This window comes from Cyanistes caeruleus, chromosome 8 (genome assembly GCF_971803275.1).
Source record: "Cyanistes caeruleus chromosome 8, bCyaCae1.hap1.1, whole genome shotgun sequence".
Taxonomy (NCBI): domain Eukaryota; kingdom Metazoa; phylum Chordata; class Aves; order Passeriformes; family Paridae; genus Cyanistes; species Cyanistes caeruleus.
Genome location: NC_141708.1, coordinates 9,613,993 through 9,633,634, shown reverse-complemented (window position 1 = coordinate 9,633,634; position 19,642 = coordinate 9,613,993). Strand labels below are relative to the sequence as shown.

Sequence of the window (19,642 nt, the reverse complement as noted above, 5' to 3'; positions counted from 1 at the left end):
CTGTTTGTGGCTCAGTTATTACTTAATCTAGCAAAGAGCCATCTTCTGAGGTTCAACTGGGGATGGTGCTGCATAAATTTAAAGTAATACTAGTAGTGTGTGAAGAAATACCTTCTGTGAGGTGTTGGATCCTAGTGTTTGGTGTTGTGCTTTAGAAACTTTTTAAGGTGTGTGTGATGCTACTGACACTGCTGTTGCTGAAACCTCTTTATTTCTTTTGTTTGTTGAATATGGTTTACATTGAATTCTGTAATGTCTATATGTGTTTGTTCACAGTAGTCTTGAAAGACATCATGTATAACCGTTTCATGGGAAAATTAGTAGGTACTTGTGTTATGAACGTGAGACTTGTTTCTTTCTTTTGTATTATTTTATTGTCTTGATATGTGTACAGGCAGTGTTCTCAGTTCTCTATAAAACCCTAGCTTGAGAACATTAACTACTTTACTTCTGTCTTTGTATCCAGCAGTTAGTCCTGCCTTTATTTGAATTGTGATAATGCTTGTGTTCCTTGGTACGGGTCAGCACCTCATTGTGGAAGGCCTTTTAGAAGCACAAATGCAAGACAACTGTCACCCTTACGAAGAATTTCAGAGGGAAGTCATCATGTTCAACAGCATCCTTTTTTTATTCAAAGTAAATTTCACAGAGTAGGTTGCCTGAAATTGAATCAGGTGAAAAATGAAATTAATTGGTGTTTAATACAAATAACTTAAACTACCAAGATGCATAGTACAAGCAGTTGAAAATCTTTTTCATCAGAGTAAAACCAGATAAGATAGTTTAACTTCTGCAACTGATTTCTACTCACTCACTTTCATGTTACTTTTTTTGATGAAATACTTGTGTTGAAAACACAGCTGAAAAATGAAACTACTGAGAACTGTATTTCTGACTTTCCAATGGAATTTGTTTCTTTAAACAGTTACTATTTCTCTACATTTCACATGTGCACTTCAAAAAAAACCCTCTCCTTTTAAGTCTCCATGCTTTTAATCCCTTGTATGTTTTTTAATACAGTATCTAAATACTATAAACTAGCAAACACTCATATTATCAGCTTGTAAATAACACAAATTTTTGTTGCTACACAGCGGGAAGTAAAATGAAGCCATTATCTTTTACATAGCAATATCATGTGGAGCATTTCAAATTCTTTTTAAAAATGCCCCATTGTTCTAAGGCCTAAGGCTCACAATGGCATGCTAGTGAGCTTGTTCATATTTTAAAAAAATTCAAAGCTTATGTAACCTGCTGACTTGTCTAGCAAGAAAGAGTCTTGCAGCAGTTAGGTACACTGTGCTCATGTTGCTGATCTGGTGCATGCTGTGCAAAAAATCCTGGGTTTTCTTTACTTTGTCTTTTGAAAGTAGATGTGCTACAAAAGGTTTGTCTGGACAAAAAGAAAATTGAAGATTCAGACTTCAGTTTGAAAAATGTTGCTATTGTTCCCTTAAAGATGGATGACATTAAGTCTTACCCTGGTGCTACAGACTTGTGATGGCTTTCACTGTTACTAAACAAAATTTTTTAGTTTTGCATAAGAATAAATGGCTTTCCAAGTTCAGGACCTCATTGCTTTAAAATAATGGGTTACCTGATTTGTGAGCAGTCATCCTATTGCTTTTCTAGGAATCTTTAGTGTCCAGCCTTATAAAATAAACTTTATTTTCATTCTACTCTCATAGAAATAAATTGAATTTAGGGACTTTCAAGTGCTCTGATAATTGATACCTTTCTTCCAACATTCAGTATGTCTTTGTGTAGTTATTTTTGTGTCAGTGATGTTCCATTTTTCTTAAATGCAGTGCTTTCCCTCTGTTGCCCACATTTGTTCTCAGGTGGTCCTGGAAAATGCTTTACAACTGACCTGTTTAAGGTGTTTGTTGTTTTGAGGAAAATCTGGAAGAGGTGAACCTGCCAGCTCTGGGCTGCTGGGAAATAAGCTAAAGTTTCATTCTGTTTTGGACTTTAACGTGTCTTTAATAGTTAAATAACACAAACTTCAATTAGATGACTACACTTGAAGAAAAGTTGCTTTGCATTTAAAACAAGCATTTTAGTGAGAAAGAGGAACTGTTATTATCCATAGCTAGTAAACAGATGTGTGTGTTTCTGGTCTTTTTTTCCTCCCCAGAATTAAGCACCTCTCATTCTATTGCATCCAGTTGCTCTGTTATAGGTAAACTTTATTAGAGATAGGTACTTACTAAATAATTTCTGCTTGTATTTATCAGACTTCTCTTAACACTTTTCTAGCAACATCTATATTGCTTCTACATTTTTCATATGATTTAAGATTATTTCAGTTTACTGCGTAGTACGCTGAGGTCTTGGTATGCATTGTTGTATTTTCAACTATAAACATGTTTGTTTGTACAAGATGTAAAAAATACTTAAATACTTCATTTTGGCTTGTTTTTTTTTTTTTTTATGTTTAACCAAAAGCTCTGCAGGTGAAGTAGTGGGAATTTTCATGAAATGCATGTGCTGATACATCACAGCTTCATGATACTGAGAGTGGCAGTATCCACTCCACTCCTGGCAGCTTCCCAGATGCTACTTTTGTTTTCTATTACTTGAGGTAGTTGAAATCAGTGTAGTTTCAGATCAGCCTGAAACTGGTGTGGGAGGAGGAGTGGGAGAGCATGAACTGGGAGAGGGAGAGCAGGGCTGTGCCTGGCACCCCTGAGCCGTGGGGCCAGCTGGGCTCACCACAGCTCACTGTGAAGCCTCTCAGGTAGGATTGCTCTTGTTGTACACAAGCATGTCAAGTGCACTGCAGGTGCTCTGAGCAAGGGTGGATTGCTGTCTGCAGGGAGCTATTGTAAATGCATAAAACTCTGTTTTCAGAATCTCTTTCTCGTTTTCCTGCTGCTCTCCATGTCTTGTATCACAGAACCTGGTGTAGCTTATTGGAATCCTGGTAGCATTAGCTCAGCTGCACCTTCCTGAAACAATTTTTTTTGTAATGTTTTTGTGTATAGTGGTCAGAATCCAGTGATGGGAGTATTTTGATGGCAAAGCCGCTCTATCTTGTTCTTTCTTACAAATTGTATCCTACCTAACAGTGTTGATAAATTGTTTCAGAGTGCATCTTGCCCTGTATCCTGGTTCTGACTCTAGCCCTAAGCAAACATATGCACAGAAACAGAATAAGTTTATATATGAGGCTTAGTCTGACTCCTTGCCCACATCCAGCTGTTTTCGTATTGGGGATTTCCTGAGTCTGGTGCAGCTTGTTCCTTTAGTAATTCTCAGCACACTCTTCTTCCAAAGGCTTGGCCATTTTTTTTTCCTGTAAACTCCTATGAATGCTTTTCATCTTTAGCAAGGTCTGTAAATTTGTTTTGACTGTTGTTCCTGACCGTAAAGGTCATTGTTACGCAGATGTTGAATATATATATATGTGTACACACACACACACACATATATATATATATATATATATATATATACACACATAGATGCACACACACACCAAGTGCAAGGCAGAACTTACCTGTTCACCTGGCTGTTCAAGCTCTGGTGGAATCCATGAAATAAAACCTAAATGGGAAGGTTTCTCTGTGAAAACTTTACCAAAAGACAATCTGGAGGGATAATTGTGGAGAGGAGTTCATAAGGTGGACACCATTTTCATCTCCTTATCTGGTAAATTGTCCATTCCACTGGGATTGAAAAGTGGAAGATTAGAATGGAAGAATGTGAATGCTTTGGTGAGTCAGGCAGTCAGCATGAGAAGGATGAAAACCAGAGGAATTGTCTTGGGATGAGGCCAAGCAAATGTTTCAGTTTGCATGCAGTTACTTAAGCAAGGCTTTTGCATTTCTTATATTTGGAGTTTCATTGCATTCCTGCTTGTTGTGTTGAAGGAATTGTTTTGCACAATCAAGTTGATAATATTTTCTTTGCAAAGTTAAGGTTGCATCTTACACCATTTTTCAATATTTTTGTCATGTTAAACAACACAAATAGAAATAATATTGTCAACATGGTTGAAATTACATTTACACAATTTCTGCAAGTTTCTTGAGACTCCAGATATTGTGTTTTTGGTCTGTGAATGTGACTCTTTCTGTGGAGAATCTGGTCAGGGCTGTTCTGCAAGGGAAATATTTTTAGAATGTAATTTGGGGAATCTGCCTACACCAGACTAGGAATGTCTTTGAGACTCTCTTCTGTTCTCTTCCCCCATCTACCCAATACTTAGATCATTTGTGGTTTCTTCACTGCTTCAAAACTCTTTTTCATAACAATTGCACCTGTTTTGTTTTCAGTATTATAGACAGTGGACCAGATGTGTGCAGCTACATTAGTTCAGGTCTACTCACTCCACGCTGAATGTGGTGTCTCCTTATTAAATGACTTGCTACTCGCAAAGTTTTTCAGTGATGCTCTGAATTTCATTTCCCCCCCTTTTTTTTTAGCAGACCTGACAATATAGAGAAATATTTGTTTACATTATTTGTATCTAAGAACACCTTCCTGTGTTTCATCAATTTGAGGGAAAAAAAATGTGTTTCTTGGCTTAATTGGCATGGTAATGTCTGCAGACAGTGATTGAGAATACTTTTAGAGATTTGTTTTTCAATGTGATAAAAGCCTACAGTTGTGAACAGGAGTGGAATAAATACAGGCACTGATGCATCTGTGTTGCTCTCTAGAAGTCAGAGATAATGACTATTTATTTGATCCAGTTCTGGTGGTTTTCTTGAGCTGCAGGACGAGTGTTGAACTGCTTTTGACCAGCTTCAGCTTTAGTATCTGGATTCTGATTCTTGTGAAAGCTCTTGTGGGGATGCAGATTTGTCTTGTCAGCTAGTCAAATTCCTCCTGATTACATTTTCTTCGGACTGGCTTTAGGATAATGATAAAGTAGTCCTGCCTTTTTGATCTAGTTGCAGAGCTTACTGGGATGATGTCCCAAGTGTAATTCCAGTAAATACTGACAGCGTGTTAGAAGTCCAGGGTTCGTGGTTTTTTGTTTTTTTTTTTTTTGAATCAATGCTGAAATTATTTTAACTGTTTGAATACTTTCATAAGTACTGAACAGAGGGAAAAAATCACTTCCCTCAGGCTGCCCTTGCTAATGTAGCCTGGAAGGTGGTTAGCCTTTATTATTTGAGAGCTTGTTCCGTGCTCAGAATGAACTGGATCCAGATGTTACCCTAGGTTCAGCATCACCAGGACCCTCTGGTCCTTCCCTGCAGAGCTGTTTCTCACCTCCTGGTGCAAGGTTGTAAGTATTTACAGGGTTATTCCCTGCTATGTGCAAGACTTTGCCTTTGTCTTGGCACTCAAATGAGGTTCTGCTGTCCACCTCAAATTCTGTCTCAAGCCCTTACTGAGACTTTTTTCTACATTTCGCATGTTTAGGATTTTGTTTGAACATGTTTTTGATTTTTATTTATTGTTTATAACTGAAAGCAACAAACAGAAATAAAAGTCTGCTGTTGTGTCTTGTTGAAGCTTGTTTTAGAGCAGATTTTAAGTCTTTCCAGCTGAGCTTTATTTCTGTGTTTTTGAGTGGTTCCCATAACTAGTTCCTGGTGTGCATTCTGCAAATTGTGAATAATATTGTTTATTTATTTTGTTTATTTTTATTTTATTTCTGTGCTCATTTCTTACTTACATGAGTATTTTAACTTCGATAGTCACTAAGTCACTTATGACCATATTTAAATTGCATTCCTTCTCCTCGGTAATTCTTCTGTGAAAGTTACAGTTGTGCAGTAATAATTCAGAATAACTCTGACTGCTTACCTCTTATTTTGGCACTTGGTAATGCAGAGCAAAGAGCTCAGGCTGTTTGTCAGAGTGATGTACTTGGATCTCATAGAGAGGCAAAAGATTCTAAAACTGTAAAATTGTTTTTAATTTTTTTTCTAAAATCAGCAAACTTGTCCCAAAGACTTTTTGTAGACTGAAAATTCTTTTTCCTTTTTGTTTTTTCCTTTGCCAGCAGAGAACGACATGGAAGATGAATAACTATGAAAGTTATGGGAACTGTTTGTAACTTGTTCCTAGCATTGCTGATTTTGGATAATTACTACTTACAAATTAGCTTACAACCCATGTTCTGACACACCAGCCTGAAGTCCCACTAATGTTTGCATTCTTCCTTCTACTTTTCATAAGAGTCTTGATCCTCTTGCTGTGTCATCTGGCCTAGGATTTATCATGTTGTGAAGGATTTCATAATGTTCAATCTGCTTAAGCATGGGCAGGCATGTCGTTAATCCAGTGGAAAAAGGCTACATTACAAATTGTGTTTGCCATCCAGGAGTGGTGCCCACTGACTGAATTAGTGATTGGAGACACTGAAGCCTCTTTGCTATTGACCTATATACTCTCTCCAACTGTTATTTTGTGTGTACTTTAGTGCTTTTTGATGAAGCAGTATTTTGTGTTTTAAATGGCCAGAAAGAACTTTCAGAGTTTTGTAAGTCAGGGCATGTAACTTGGCCCTCTTGTCATAACAGGCTTTCAAAGTTGGTCATGAAATGGGGCTGTAATTCTGCCTCATTATGCTGAAAATATTAGTCATTGTGCTGTTTTTATTAAAGCAGGTATATTTAGCATTGTCATACTATAACATTTATTCTTTGTGTGTATGAGAACAGCAGAGAGGTGATTGCTCACTCCACCTTTTTAAAGGTTTGTTGAGGTGAATACTTAGTTGTATTTTTAACAAGTTTTTTTAAATGGAAGGTGGTTCACAAACTATCTTCTCTGAAAAATGCATTTGGATTGTGTGATTTTTTAGAGTCTTAAAATACAGTTTTTAAGAGCTACATGCTAGGGTGTAACTGACTGTTTTGTGAAGGTTATTTATAGAGAAATTGTTTTATGCTTTTCAAATGGGCATTGCTCCTACTTTAAACTTTTATTGTCAAGCCAGCTAGTACATGCAATTCCTGTCTGCTTTCTTGGCAGTCTTTGAGCTTTAATTGCCTTTTTGTCCTTTGCAATCACAGTGAAATATAGTTAAAAAAAAACACAAAAAGGCAAAAAACCTCTCTCCTGAAAAACAACTAACTCCAAACCCCCTAGCACCTTCTTAGTTTACATTTTAATTGTTGTGAGGGTGCTTATCCCTTCGATGCAGTGGCATTGTAGTGGTCTGCAAAGTAGTCTGTAGGAGTTCTTTATTCACTACTGTGAGCTTAGAACTTGTCTATTTTGGACATTACTTGTGGCAAAAAGAATTAGTTTATTTAACCTGTGGTTAGTATTTCCCTAAAGCAGTGCTTGCCTTATTGTAGTGATTTTGGGTGTTTGAACAGAATTTAGTGCAGTGATGCAGGAATTGTCCACATGATGAGAAGAAAAGGGTTTTTCTTCAGGAAACTGCTTTCTGGTTAAGGCTGATTTTTATCTGCTGCACATTTCTAGCTGACTTTTTTCTTGTTAAATCAAGATAAAAACACATTTCAGCAAATTTTATGTAGTACACAAAAAAATTGCAAATGTTGATTCTTTTACTGTGAATAAGATAATGAGCTCCTTACTCATTAGACATTTTTTTGTACCTGAACAAATCTTTGCTTTAGGAAAACTTTGGTTTTTATTTTAATATATGCTTCTTACCCTAGCATAGCAAAAATGCAATTTCAATTGTACTTATTTTCACTTTTTTTTTTTTTTTGAGAAGTGTTTCCTCAGTACAGCTGCCACTGTTCAAACAATAAGAAGGACACTTTCACTCACTGGAACATCAGCTCCTGGGAAGAGCATTATGCAGATGGCTTCCAGTTTGGCCTCTTTGTATTTGCAGATCATTATTTGTCGTGTTGGCTGCTCATGCCATGTGTTTGTGCTGGTGTAACTCCTGACAGAGCTGCTGTTGTGAGCAGTGTGTGCACAGTGTGCCCATTCACGGGTAGCTCGGTGCAGTCACTCAGCCGGGCAAGGAGCTGTGCCTGCTGTGTGGCTGCTGCTCGCCGTGCCCGGAGCCCTTTCATCCCACGGCCTGGGATGTGTTCAGTACCTGGTCACATTAACTGGGCTATTGCTGGTACTCAGACCTCAGAACAGGAGCTCTCACCCAGGAAAAGAGGAAAGACCTGTGGCACTGGTTGGCCGCAGGACATGACCAGCGTTGGGTTGTAAGGGACTGGACCCTTTTAGTTCCTTGTTCCTCTGTTTTCCTACATTTGCCCTTCTAAGCTACATTCATTCCTCCCTTTCCCATTCCCTAAGAATCCCTAGCAGCTCTTACCATCCCTAGCTGCTCTCACTTTTACCTCACAATAAGTATTCAAGCCCCACATGCAGTAACAGCCCCCAGTCTGCGAGGTGCCCTGAAGAGCCTTTCCATTTATGTGCCGTGTTGGGTCTCACACAAACTTGGACACCCAATTTAGTTCTCAGGCCACAGCTGGTCCTCTGTATGCCTTTGCAAGTGAAGATGTAAAAAAGCGTTTAGCTCAGTTGTTCAGAGTATGGTGCTCATGACACCAAGGATGTGGGTATAGTCTCCCCGTGGGCCATTCACTGAAGAGCTGGTCTTGATCCTGAGTTTCTGAGTTAACCTCTTTATAGGTATACTGTTAGGGCTATGAAGTGATTCTGAGAATTTCATTTCTATCTCAAATGGAGTGTTTAAGTTGATAAGTTGGTGTGGTGGGTTTAGTGCTGGCAAAAATTACCAGTGCACCCACTAGACTTATTTACTCATTTCCTGCTGTGAGATATGAATTAGGAGGAGGGCAAAATAGGCTCAAAACTTAAAAGGTATGAAGAAAACTTTATTAACAGGACTAAAAGAATAAGAAGAATCAGAACAAAACCTTCAGAACACTTCTCCCTCTGCCCAACTTCTAATTCACAGCTCACAGCAGGAAATGAGTAAGCAATTCTAGTAGGTGCACTGGTGATTTTAGCCAGCACTTATTTTGTGCGTTGGCCGGGAAACTCAAATTGGCAAACCAAAACCACTACAGCTGGGTTCATGCTCTTCACTTCTGTGATCTGAGTCTTTATCACATCACCCAAACATTTTTCACCGTGTTAAGCATATTGGTTATAAGATTTATTTTTTTTGTCATATGTCATGGAGAGCAACAGGAGAAATGTACCTTGAGTGATTTTTGTTGACTTGCATGCTGTTGTGTCTCGGTAATTCAAGTTACAGTATTGAAAAAAAATTCAGTGCCAACAATATTTCATCTCCCCTCTCCCTCTACCCTTAGAGTGGGCAATAAACCCATTTTGATGAAATGCTGTCAGGCTATAAGTAACTTTATGTCCAAGAACAATATTCCTTACAATATGAATTAAAAGCTGAATATTTCTATATCTCTTGAATTCCTTTCCTTAAATCACTATGCTTCATGGTAGGGCTTTAACTTTTGATTTCTGTTCTAAAGTCTAAAATTTGTTGGGCTATCCTCAATCTGTTTTAACATTCAGTATTTTTATTAAATGCTTACCAGGGTTGCTTTTAGAAATAATGCCCGCATCTTTAATATAACCATATTAAGTATGGCTGTCCAAATTAAAGTGTTTGTTTGTCCTTAAATTTCTAGAGAGACATAGGCATTACTTCTCGTTATTTTTCCTCCTCAGGATTAGGTAGTAAGATGTTTGTTTCAAACATTTAGCTTGCTGTTGTCAAAGACATCAGCAGGTGCAAAAATGAAATGCAGCACATGTTGCTGTAAAACCCCCAAGTACTTCTTTGACTTCAGCAGATGTAGAGTGGGAAGAGTCAAGTAAATGAGAACTCGGCGCGCGATGAAATGGAGTTTATGCCATATTTCAAATTTGACATCATTGGTTAAGGTCTGAAGTGAAAACAAATGAAAACAGAAATCATGAAGTGAAAACTACTGCCCTGAAGTGTGTGAAGGTTCTTGACTTAGTAAAGTTTTGTGAAGTTCTTTTTTTTGTTTGTTTAAAGGGAGGGATGTTTAAGCCTTCCTCAAGCTTTTCTTCTTCCTGTTGCATTCTACACTTTGCCCACTTTTTCCATGAATAATAAAGGTGGCATTGCCACAGACCATTAACTCTTGCTCAGTCTTTTGTTACATTTGCTTTTTTCTGCATGGCAGTGGCATTGAGATGTGTGGGTTATGCAGTGCTGGATACAGCACATTTAACTCTTGCCTCTGGTTGCCTGGACTGCACTCCATTGCTGATGTAAGAGAGGGGACGCACAGTGATGGAGTAGCTGCTTGAGCACCAGCTTTACATTTCCATCTACTTACTTTCTAGAAAAACATCCCATTTTGGGTTAATTAGCAGGAAATAAGATCTGTTAACATATCAGTTACATATTAACAATCTAAGAAAAACAGAATAATGAAGCTTTGAGGTTAACTTTTTTCTTGGCCTTTCACAATTGTTCTGTGATACATAGTGAGTATTGTGGCTACATGATGCCGGAACTCTACACAGAGTCTGAATTCATAGTATTTTATGATGTATTAAATCACCAGTTGTGATTATCTGCTGACCTAATGAGTAGACACTCTGCACGTCAGAACCTGCCCAGGATAATCCTGCAGGCCTGTGAGAAAATCCTTGTGTCAAAGATACAATGCTGAAGCTTAAAAATAGACATTTGCTCCTCAAAAGGAATTTGCTACTCTTCCAGATTTGTTACTCACTGAGTCATGCTCTAATATACAAATGCAGTGACCTCATCTGTACTGGGGAGAGTAGAAGCTGTTCAAATCATATACATTAATTTCACCTCCATCACATGCAAAAAATGTGAATACATACAGCTGTATTCCTGCACACAGTTGTTTTTTTCTTATTTTCAAACCTAACAATCTTTTTCTCAGAAAACAGTGTATTTGACATAAAAATAGGTGAAATTACTGTTCAGAGAGTTGTGCCTAGCTGTGCTTTTAAATTAATTTGTAAATGTCAGAAGTGAAATAGTTCTGTGTACAGAGTCCCTAAACTCCAAGTAAACCCAAACTTTTTAATGCTTAACAGATATGCCTTTTAATTCAAACTTTTTATTTGCTGTAGGTCTTCTTGCATACACTTTACTTATCATAAGTTGTCTTTTTTGTGATGACTAAAAATGTTTAAAAATAGTGTTCAGGACTTTGGATTATTTAGGTTGTCAGCCAGATAATTTTGCTGTCTTTTAATTGTTGATTTTGTGTCTGAAAGTAATTCATGCTATCAAAACAGATCTTAATTTCTCAAAATTTAATGCAATTCATTTACTTAGTGATGTTTTAAACTTCTGGTCAGGCTGAAGCATGTGTAAGATGCAAGTTTTGTACTTGTATTCCACAGCTTGAACTGTCAGAGTAAAGTCAATCAATAAATAACAGCTTTTTTGAGAATCTATTAAAGCTTTATCTGAGCTTTTCAAAATTGTTGATCAAGTTTTAGATCTGACTGATGAAATTATGGTCCCGTAATACCTTATTTTATATGTATAACTTTATGGTAGCAGTGGCTTTTTTTCAGCTTATCCCAAAATCCGTCTGATTCTATTAATCTCTGTGTGGAGGTCATTCTCGAGAGCTGTACATTAAAGTCCTTTATGTTTTGGTTTTCCTGTGTGCTTTTAGGTGAGTTGTGTAACCTCATAACGCTGGATGTAGCGCACAATCAGCTTGAACATCTTCCAGAAGAGATTGGAAGCTGCACGCAGATCACCAACCTTGACTTGCAGCACAATGAGCTCCTGGACCTGCCAGAAACCATAGGTATGTGAAGAGGCTGGAGAAGACAAAAAAAATAAATCACTATTTTAAAATGTTCAGTAAGGGAAACAAATTTAAGAATGAGTATTTGTTAGTGGCTGTGGAATGACTGGTGTTCAGCTCAACACAGCTTCACACTTGAGATTTAAAGCATGGTATGCTTGTTACCTTAAATAATTTAAGAATGAGAGTTACAATGAAAAAAATCCAAATCCATTACTTCTAAATCTTAAGGTGTTCTGTGGTTATAATCAAATGTCTATTACTTTGTTCATTCTGTAATGAAACTGAGCATATAAAGAAATAAAAGGCTCACTTATAGTTGAAGCATAGTACTTTGGCAGATAATTTTAACTTACGTTTTGCCTAAAGAAAAATAGAACTAAAATCATAAATGTTTTAAATTAATGTATATAATATAATGTAATGTATATGTTATGTTCTTTGGTGGAACATCTAAAAAAATCTCCCAAGTCCACAATATATGCAATAGAATACAGAAGGTTTGCAATGTACATTGGGAATAATAGACTTAGACACAGTCCTGATTGGTTTCAGAATCTCTTATGGGATAAAGCAACAAAATATGACTTTTCCTGTCTCATTAAATCAGTTTTAAACAGATGGCAGAAAAAGATGGCTACAGTGATTAAAAAGACTAAAAAACAAGGCCATTATGTTTTTAAGCTCTGTCACCAGAACATACTCAGAAGAATGAACATTATCAGTTTAATATTGAGCATTTAATAATGTATTTTGATGCATAATAAAGTGAGGAACCACGTAATGATACTCCAGCTTTTCTTCTAGCAGTAAATTATTGAGGATGAAGTTACTGTGGCTTTTGGTTGAGAAAGTTTGACCTGAGCAGAGTTTACACTGATGATGTATCCACTGGAACTAAACTTCCTTCCTGGATTGATGATATTTTTAAACTCTGGAGATCCCATTCCATCTGGAGTTTGCGTCTAACTTACACCATTCATAAGTAAAGCCTTTATTTTTGTTGCTATTTTATAAATCTTGCTGAATGTTGTTTTACATAACACTTATGTGTAGTGTATGTATCACATTTAGGGAGTGAGTTCCCTGGATAAACTGTTAATTATGGGAAAAATTCTCTAAGCAAGTGTGAGATTTCCATATTCAAAGCTTATAGACTAATGCAGTTAATTCCTGTGCAGAGTAGTAGTATGATTTACGAAGTTGTTTAGTGCCTGGTAGTCACCAAACTTCTCAAAGGACCAGAAAAATCTCATTTGTAATATGCTGCAAGACTGTCCCCTTACAGGGAAAAGTCTTTGGGTAGGAGAGGCACAAAGTTATTAGGCAGTTAAATCACTTGTGATGGATAGGAAATTGCTCACTCTTCAATCAAGATAGTTTGGACTCACCTATTTCTTAAGAAAGTTTCTGTAAGCTTAGGTGGTTTCTTTTGAGTCAAGTTCATACCTGGTTGGACTGGATTTCTATTTTCTTTGTTTAGTTTTCCCGCTGCATTGTCTTTATAATGTTTAGAAGTTATTTGCTTTTAAATGTTGGTAGCTGTCTCTTTACATGCTTATCTGAGCTGAATATCAAGATCTGAATATCTGAGATCAAGAAACCACCAAAGACAGCTGAATAATGGTAGGAGACAGCAGTGAGCCATCATGTCCTTAACCTTACTCTAGTTCAGTTTTTACTCCACTGGAAAGCCTCTCTTGTAAACAGTAAGTTTAAAAAAAAAAGTATTTAAGTAAGCACTTAAAATCAGAAATCCGTGTTTGTGCCTCATGTGGTTTGCAAACAGAATTTAATAGTGGAGGGAAAAACTTTAGGTTCCATCTTAAATGATAATGATCAGCCTACATTTATGCACGCTGCAGAAAAGGCAGCCGTAGCCAGTTCAGCAACATTGGCTTTATTTCTTAGTCATTGCAGTTTTGGTTCAACATATGAAAGCAAGTTGCGGCATGATTTTCAGATTACAGCTCGCTTCGTGGTTGGGATTGTTCAGCGAGAAACTTTGAGTACTGAGAAAAGCCTGGTGAGTCAAGCGCGTGGCCGCCTGCGCGCGCGGCTGGGGGCGGCCCGTGGGCCTCGCCAGCTCTCGCTGCAGTTTCTGTCTCTGCCCTGCTCCTGGGTGTTTGCCACGACTGGCTTTTCTTGCAACATTTACATGCTTCCAGGTGTCAGGGTGCTCACTGTATGAGTGCTGTTAATGGCTCTCAGTTCAGTCAAACTCTGGGTTACAGACCGGGGACAAAACGGACCAAGCACATTCTCTTGTTATAAATATTTGATGTTCTGTGAGCCCATGAGCCTCCTGTTATGGACCAGACTTTCCATTACTGTCGGGTCTGTCCCCTCCTCCCCCACTGACACCCTTCTGATGGAGGCCTCATTTTCTCTTGAGAAGGATGTTTTTGTCACGCTGCCTTGAAAAACAAACAGCCCCCTCTGCTTTCTATTTTTCCCTCCCCTCAGAAAGGACCCCTTCCTTCCTCTCCATCAGAAAACCCTCTTAAAGTAGCTGCTGGACTATCTGAACAAGTTTTGGTTTTACTATAGAAAGATTGCAGAATCTGCCAAATTTTTGAAAAAAGCTTGTTTGGTAACTAACAGCATGTACTGAGATGTGCTGGAGCTGTGAGACAGGGACGTGAGGGTGACATGCAGGGGAGTGTCAGGGAAGGGATTATGCATCAGCAGTGATTACAGAGGTAGCAGAGCCAATATACCCACTGTAAAAATACCAAGTTCTTCTCTCAACTAATGCTGTAGAAGCATGCTTTTGTGCAGTAACAAATGTCGATTTTAGATATTAATTGTCAGGAAGTGACCTAATGCCTTGCTTTATAGATATTGGCTTGATACACTCATATCTGTATTTCTGTTGATTGAAAATTGTAAAGTACTTTTTCTATTAGATCACTTCCTGTAAGAAAAATGAGCTTTGTGAAATGGCTTAGCACATTCCGAGAATCTCAAGCCCAGAATCAAAATCATAGTGGGATCGTAGCTTTTTAGTGTTTTCATTGCAGATTGCACCACCCCCCATGTTCTGGTGGCTTTTTGGATTTTTTTTTTCTTTTGGAGGGTGGTGGAACTGTTAGCTACTTTTATTTACACAGTGTTTTATCTCTGTATACTTAGCTAGCATGCTCATATCCATAAGTTATATAGAGGAAGGTGAACAATATACCATTTATATTAAAATTATGAACTTTAGAGACTGAAAACAAATTTTGGGTGGAGTAAATTGTTTCTTAGGATTACAAGATAGCTTAGATAATTTTGTCCTGCACATGTCACGTTGTGACTGTTCCCTCTTTGAACTTTTAATTTTAGCCTTCTGCACAAATGTGTTCACAATTTCATATGTAAAAGCACAGAAAAACTTGGAGAAAGAAATATAACAGAAACAAAGTTACAGCTTTTAAAAATACCAGATTCTTCATCTGCTTTGTAATTTTCTAGTTTTGTGTGTTTACATGTGCAGTTTGATTGTAGTCAAATGTGCCATATTCACAGACATCTAAGGCAACAGAAATTTTAGTAAAAGAATAGTCAATTGTAAATGTTTCAAAATTATACTTTTAAAGCACAAAAAATTCTGTCAGTGGACACACTTTCCAGTGTTTGACATAGCACATTTCCTAAGAGATGGTTAGGAAAACAGGAGGTGTATTTACAGCTCTGCACTACCCTCCTGCCCTTCACTGTGGTACTATAGCTCAGAAGCTGAAATCATGACTTTCACGAAATTAAATAATATTTATGTATTGGTTTTGCTGGTTGAAATTGTGCTTCAAACAATGCTTCTAACCTGTTTAACCCCAGTGTACCTCTGAGAGCACTGTTGTGCTCTTTAAACCTACAGTTGATAAAACATGCAGAGAGAACAGACAATGCATGAGCAGAACCAGACTTAGGGAATTGGTACGGCTCAGGTTATGCAAAATTGTGGTTGAGATCTTTTAAGTCCCTAGAAGTAAAGATATTTCTGAAGAAATGTGTAACTACTTTAAAATGGTATTTTAAATTTGGCAGGTTTAGCTAAAGTAGGAGTCTTGTTCTGAAACGTCTGAGCACCTGCAGCTCTCTCAGATCAGGGGCAATGTTGAGATGTGACTGGTGGGTTTGATGCTATTAATTACTCACTGTTCTGATGGGACAAAGTGTAGAGGCTTCTGCTCCAGCTTTCACAGCAATATTCACATTCTCAGCATTTAAGTATTACTTTGTGCTTTGGTCAGTGAGCATTCTCTGCTTTGTGGCATCAAGCCTGTTTCCTTAGGCTCGCTGTGGGAGAGCTGATCAGCATTTGATGTTTGGTCTAAGATTTTCTTCTTGGACTATGCTGTCAATTGTAATTGTCAGTGGATTCTGCTAGTATTGGGCAATTGCAATAAGCTCAGCCTGTTCTTTATCTGATTGAAAGCAGTGGCTCCCACTTTTGTACTCTAATTTTTGTATTACTGTAAGCACTGTCTAGTTCTTGTGGTGGTCTCATTAAGGAAAACTTCTGGTTCTTGTTGCCTTCAATTCTAGATTTAGTAAATGTAAAGTAGCGAAATTGACTGGAAAATGGCAAGTAGAGGGTAAATGGGAAGTGACTTGCTCATTTTGTCATCTAAGTTCAGAAGGGCAGGGATGGGGCTGTGAGCTGTTGCCTCACACTAGTGAAGATCAGACAGTACTGCATGTGAAGGGCAGGGGACATTTGTGGCTCAGTGTTTTCATGGGTTGATGTAGATGTTAAAAGCTCACAGTGTGACATGGCAGTTATGCAGAAGAAAATTGTAACAGTTGCTTCTACATTTGGGAAGTCTCTGTTGAATCTTCCTTCACTCCTCGGGAAGTTTCAGGGTGGCCTTTCCCCTTTCTATAGCTTCTCCCAGCATCTGCTGTTGGACAGCATTCATCTGCAGGGAAGATACAAAATGGAACCCTGGTCTCCATAAAATAATTCTCACATTTCGTAATTAACTGAAATTGTAAAGATACATTTGTGTGTTGTACAATTTATATGTTTGCTTTGTATAGTAGGGCAGACTTAAAAAATTAAACGCATCATTCACTTAGGAAACGTTAATGTTTTTATTGCATTGCCAGTTAGGTATAAACTGTTCATACAATATGATTTACACTTATATAAATCTTTAATTTCTCAGGAAAGCTTTAAATAGTCATTTGAAAAGGAAATAAAAACACTACCAATGAAAAATTAAATAAAATAAATTTCAGTTGCTTTGTCTTACTGTATGCAGTGTGAATTGAGTAAAATGCAACACTTTCATTGATAATTCAAAATAAGGTCCAGCTGTTGTTTTTGTCTCTGTTGCAATGTGTTTTTGTATTTTTGTAAAATTTTCAGTTAATTATAATTTCCATTTTATGTTTTAATTAATACATTTTCCATGCAAACCCAGTGTAGCTAAATACATACATACTGCTTTCATTAAAGGTTAGGATAGCTTCTAGTGGCTAATTAATTCTGAGTTTATTGATTCAATGTATTTATGTAAGTATTTTTTCTTTTGTATTTTGGTTGGATATTCATCCTGGTAAGACCAGAATGAGGACAGTTTATTTTAGCGAATGCATGTACCATCACACAGTAATTAGATGCGGAGACCAATGTGTACGGATGTATTATAACTGCAGCTCAGCATTTTTGGAATGATTAGTATACTGCAGAAAGAAAAAGCCTATAATCTTATTTTCTTTATGTGAGAAGCTGGCACAAGGGAAGAGTGATTCAAAGGAGCACATCAGAATTGAGACGAGCAGGTCTGTGAGTTACATACATTTTGATGAATGCATATTAAATGAGTTTTAAGTTAAATTTTCATTGCTTAGCTTCAGAAACATGTCACTAAGAGTTTGTGCTCTCTAGCCTTATGCAGGTGTGTGTGGTGCATGTTGGGTACCTGAGCCTCTGTTGCTTAAGTTTTGCATTAAGTATCTTGTGTTCCTCTTTCACACAGTCAGCAATGTTACAGTCTGGAATCAGAGTTGGGAGATAGCTGACTGCCAATATGGTCACAATTTAGTGTTTTAATATTGATATAATGAGGGAAAATCTGTATTTGGATGATAGTGTTAGACTGAAAGTAGAGAGAACTCTTTGCTAAATTCAGATAGCATTTAAACTCGTAAGGGTGGTAAAGACTAGTTTTAAATTGTTAAATAGTTTTCTAATAGATAATATCTTCATCAGAACTCCTAGAATTTGCAGAGGGAGGATAATACTCCTTGGTTTGAGCAGGGCAAAAAAAGATGGACCCTGCTGACTTTGGTAATTTGTGAATTTGATTTTGTCTCTTACTCTGGCCTGCCTAGTATATCAGGAGGTGTTGGTGGCTGAAAAGAAAAATTAAAATAACTAAAAGTCACTTTACTGTTAAAGCAGTAAAATTAAGTCAAACTTTGTATTGTGTTTAACTATACTTCTGTATTTGGAACAGAATAATTACATTTCATGCTTTGGCTTTGATAGTTGGTAGTCATGATCAGGAGGGATTTTCTTTTATGCAGTTCTGCGAAGAGTGGTTGCCCTCCCACCCCCATCATCTTTCTGTCCCATTCCCAGTTTTTCTAGGGTGTCAGCCATGTGAAACATTAAGGCTGTAGGGATTGTAGAAGGGATTTGTTGTCTCTCAGATGATGATCACTGAGACAAGTTAAAATTCATACAAACCTACAAGCTTTGGTTTAAGAAGAAAGTGCCCCCAGACCAGATGAATAATGACTATGAGATTCTGTTCTTGTTTCCTCTGCAACAAGATCACTGTGATCTCTTTTGGGCTATCTTGGACCAGTCACTTTGTGCTGTTGCTCTCTGCTTCTGGAGTGCAACTGAAGGTTAAAACACTTTATCTGAAGCCTTTCGTTTTACTCTACAACTATCAGGGGATCTGGTTTGCTTTCTGATAAGACATTAGATTAAACACACCAATAGCTCCTTTCACCTAAAAATCTGTTAAACAGTTAAATTGTCACAGAGTTTGGCTAACATCTGGAAAACTAGTATATAATAAGTACAGAATATGGTACAGGCATCTTCTGACTCAGGGCTATTTTAGACCAGGAGCCACTGTTGAAATACCTGAATGCAGTGTTTAATCTCTGTCAACAACTGCCTATCTCTAGCATGTCTACTATCTCCCATACAATTTGAAATTTATTTTGTATTATCGTCTTCGTTATTCTCACTGCAAGATTAATACCATGTAGTGTATTAAATTTAATTAATGTGTGTTTTTTTAAAGTGACATCAAGTTTAATTTTTTTTTTTAAAAGTGTGATTAATTTTGGCTGTACCTCTTGCTTCCAGTTAGTTAAAAATGACAGCTGGTATCTTTTGTGTGCAAACCAGCAGTTTCTCTTTGCTAGAAGATCCATCAGTGAATTAAGCACATGGCACTCTATGAAATAACATGTGACCATGTAAAACATGTTCTTTAGCTTTTTTTCCTTTTTAGTTTAGTTAGGTGACTGCTCATTGTATGCCAAGTTGAATCAAATAAAAATCTAAGAATATTTATACAAATTAGACCATCTGAAATACTGAGTAGTGCCATGTTGTTTGTAGCAAGTTCCTGCAATTTTCTATTGTGTGCTGAAGTTCACGTATATTGTTGATTATGATCTTATGGGGTTTTGATGTGCGTAGCTCTTAGAAGTTAAATTTGTGTTTTTAATGTTATCTGTAGATGTTCTCTCTAGTGAACAGATTTTAAATTAAAGCAACTGGTCCTGATAGCAAATTAGCTTGATGAACTAAGTTTCACATTAATAATGACCCTTCATCTAAGGATAGGGAATTTGAAGGATTATTTTAACTAAGGGAGGGAAAGGAAGAGGTGTGGCAAATCTCAGAAGAAGAGAGCATTTGTAACTCTGTTTAAAATGCACTGGTAGGACTTTGAATTAGGAATTTGTATTTCATAGTATTATTCAGATTGCTAGTT

The 19,642-nt window shown here is 37.2% G+C and overlaps 1 protein-coding gene across 4 annotated transcripts in view; it reads left to right on the top strand.

Annotated features, from left to right (window-relative positions):
* The window catches only part of SHOC2 (SHOC2 leucine rich repeat scaffold protein), a 59,949-nt gene that overhangs the window by 26,688 nt on the left and 13,619 nt on the right, over positions 1 to 19,642 (top strand). For all 4 annotated transcript variants that reach the window (XM_086900917.1, XM_086900919.1, XM_086900918.1 and 1 more), the window contains one exon: positions 11,547 to 11,684. In XM_086900917.1, coding sequence (XP_086757043.1) covers positions 11,547 to 11,684 — 138 coding nt within the window. The remainder of the gene's footprint in view (positions 1 to 11,546; positions 11,685 to 19,642) is intronic.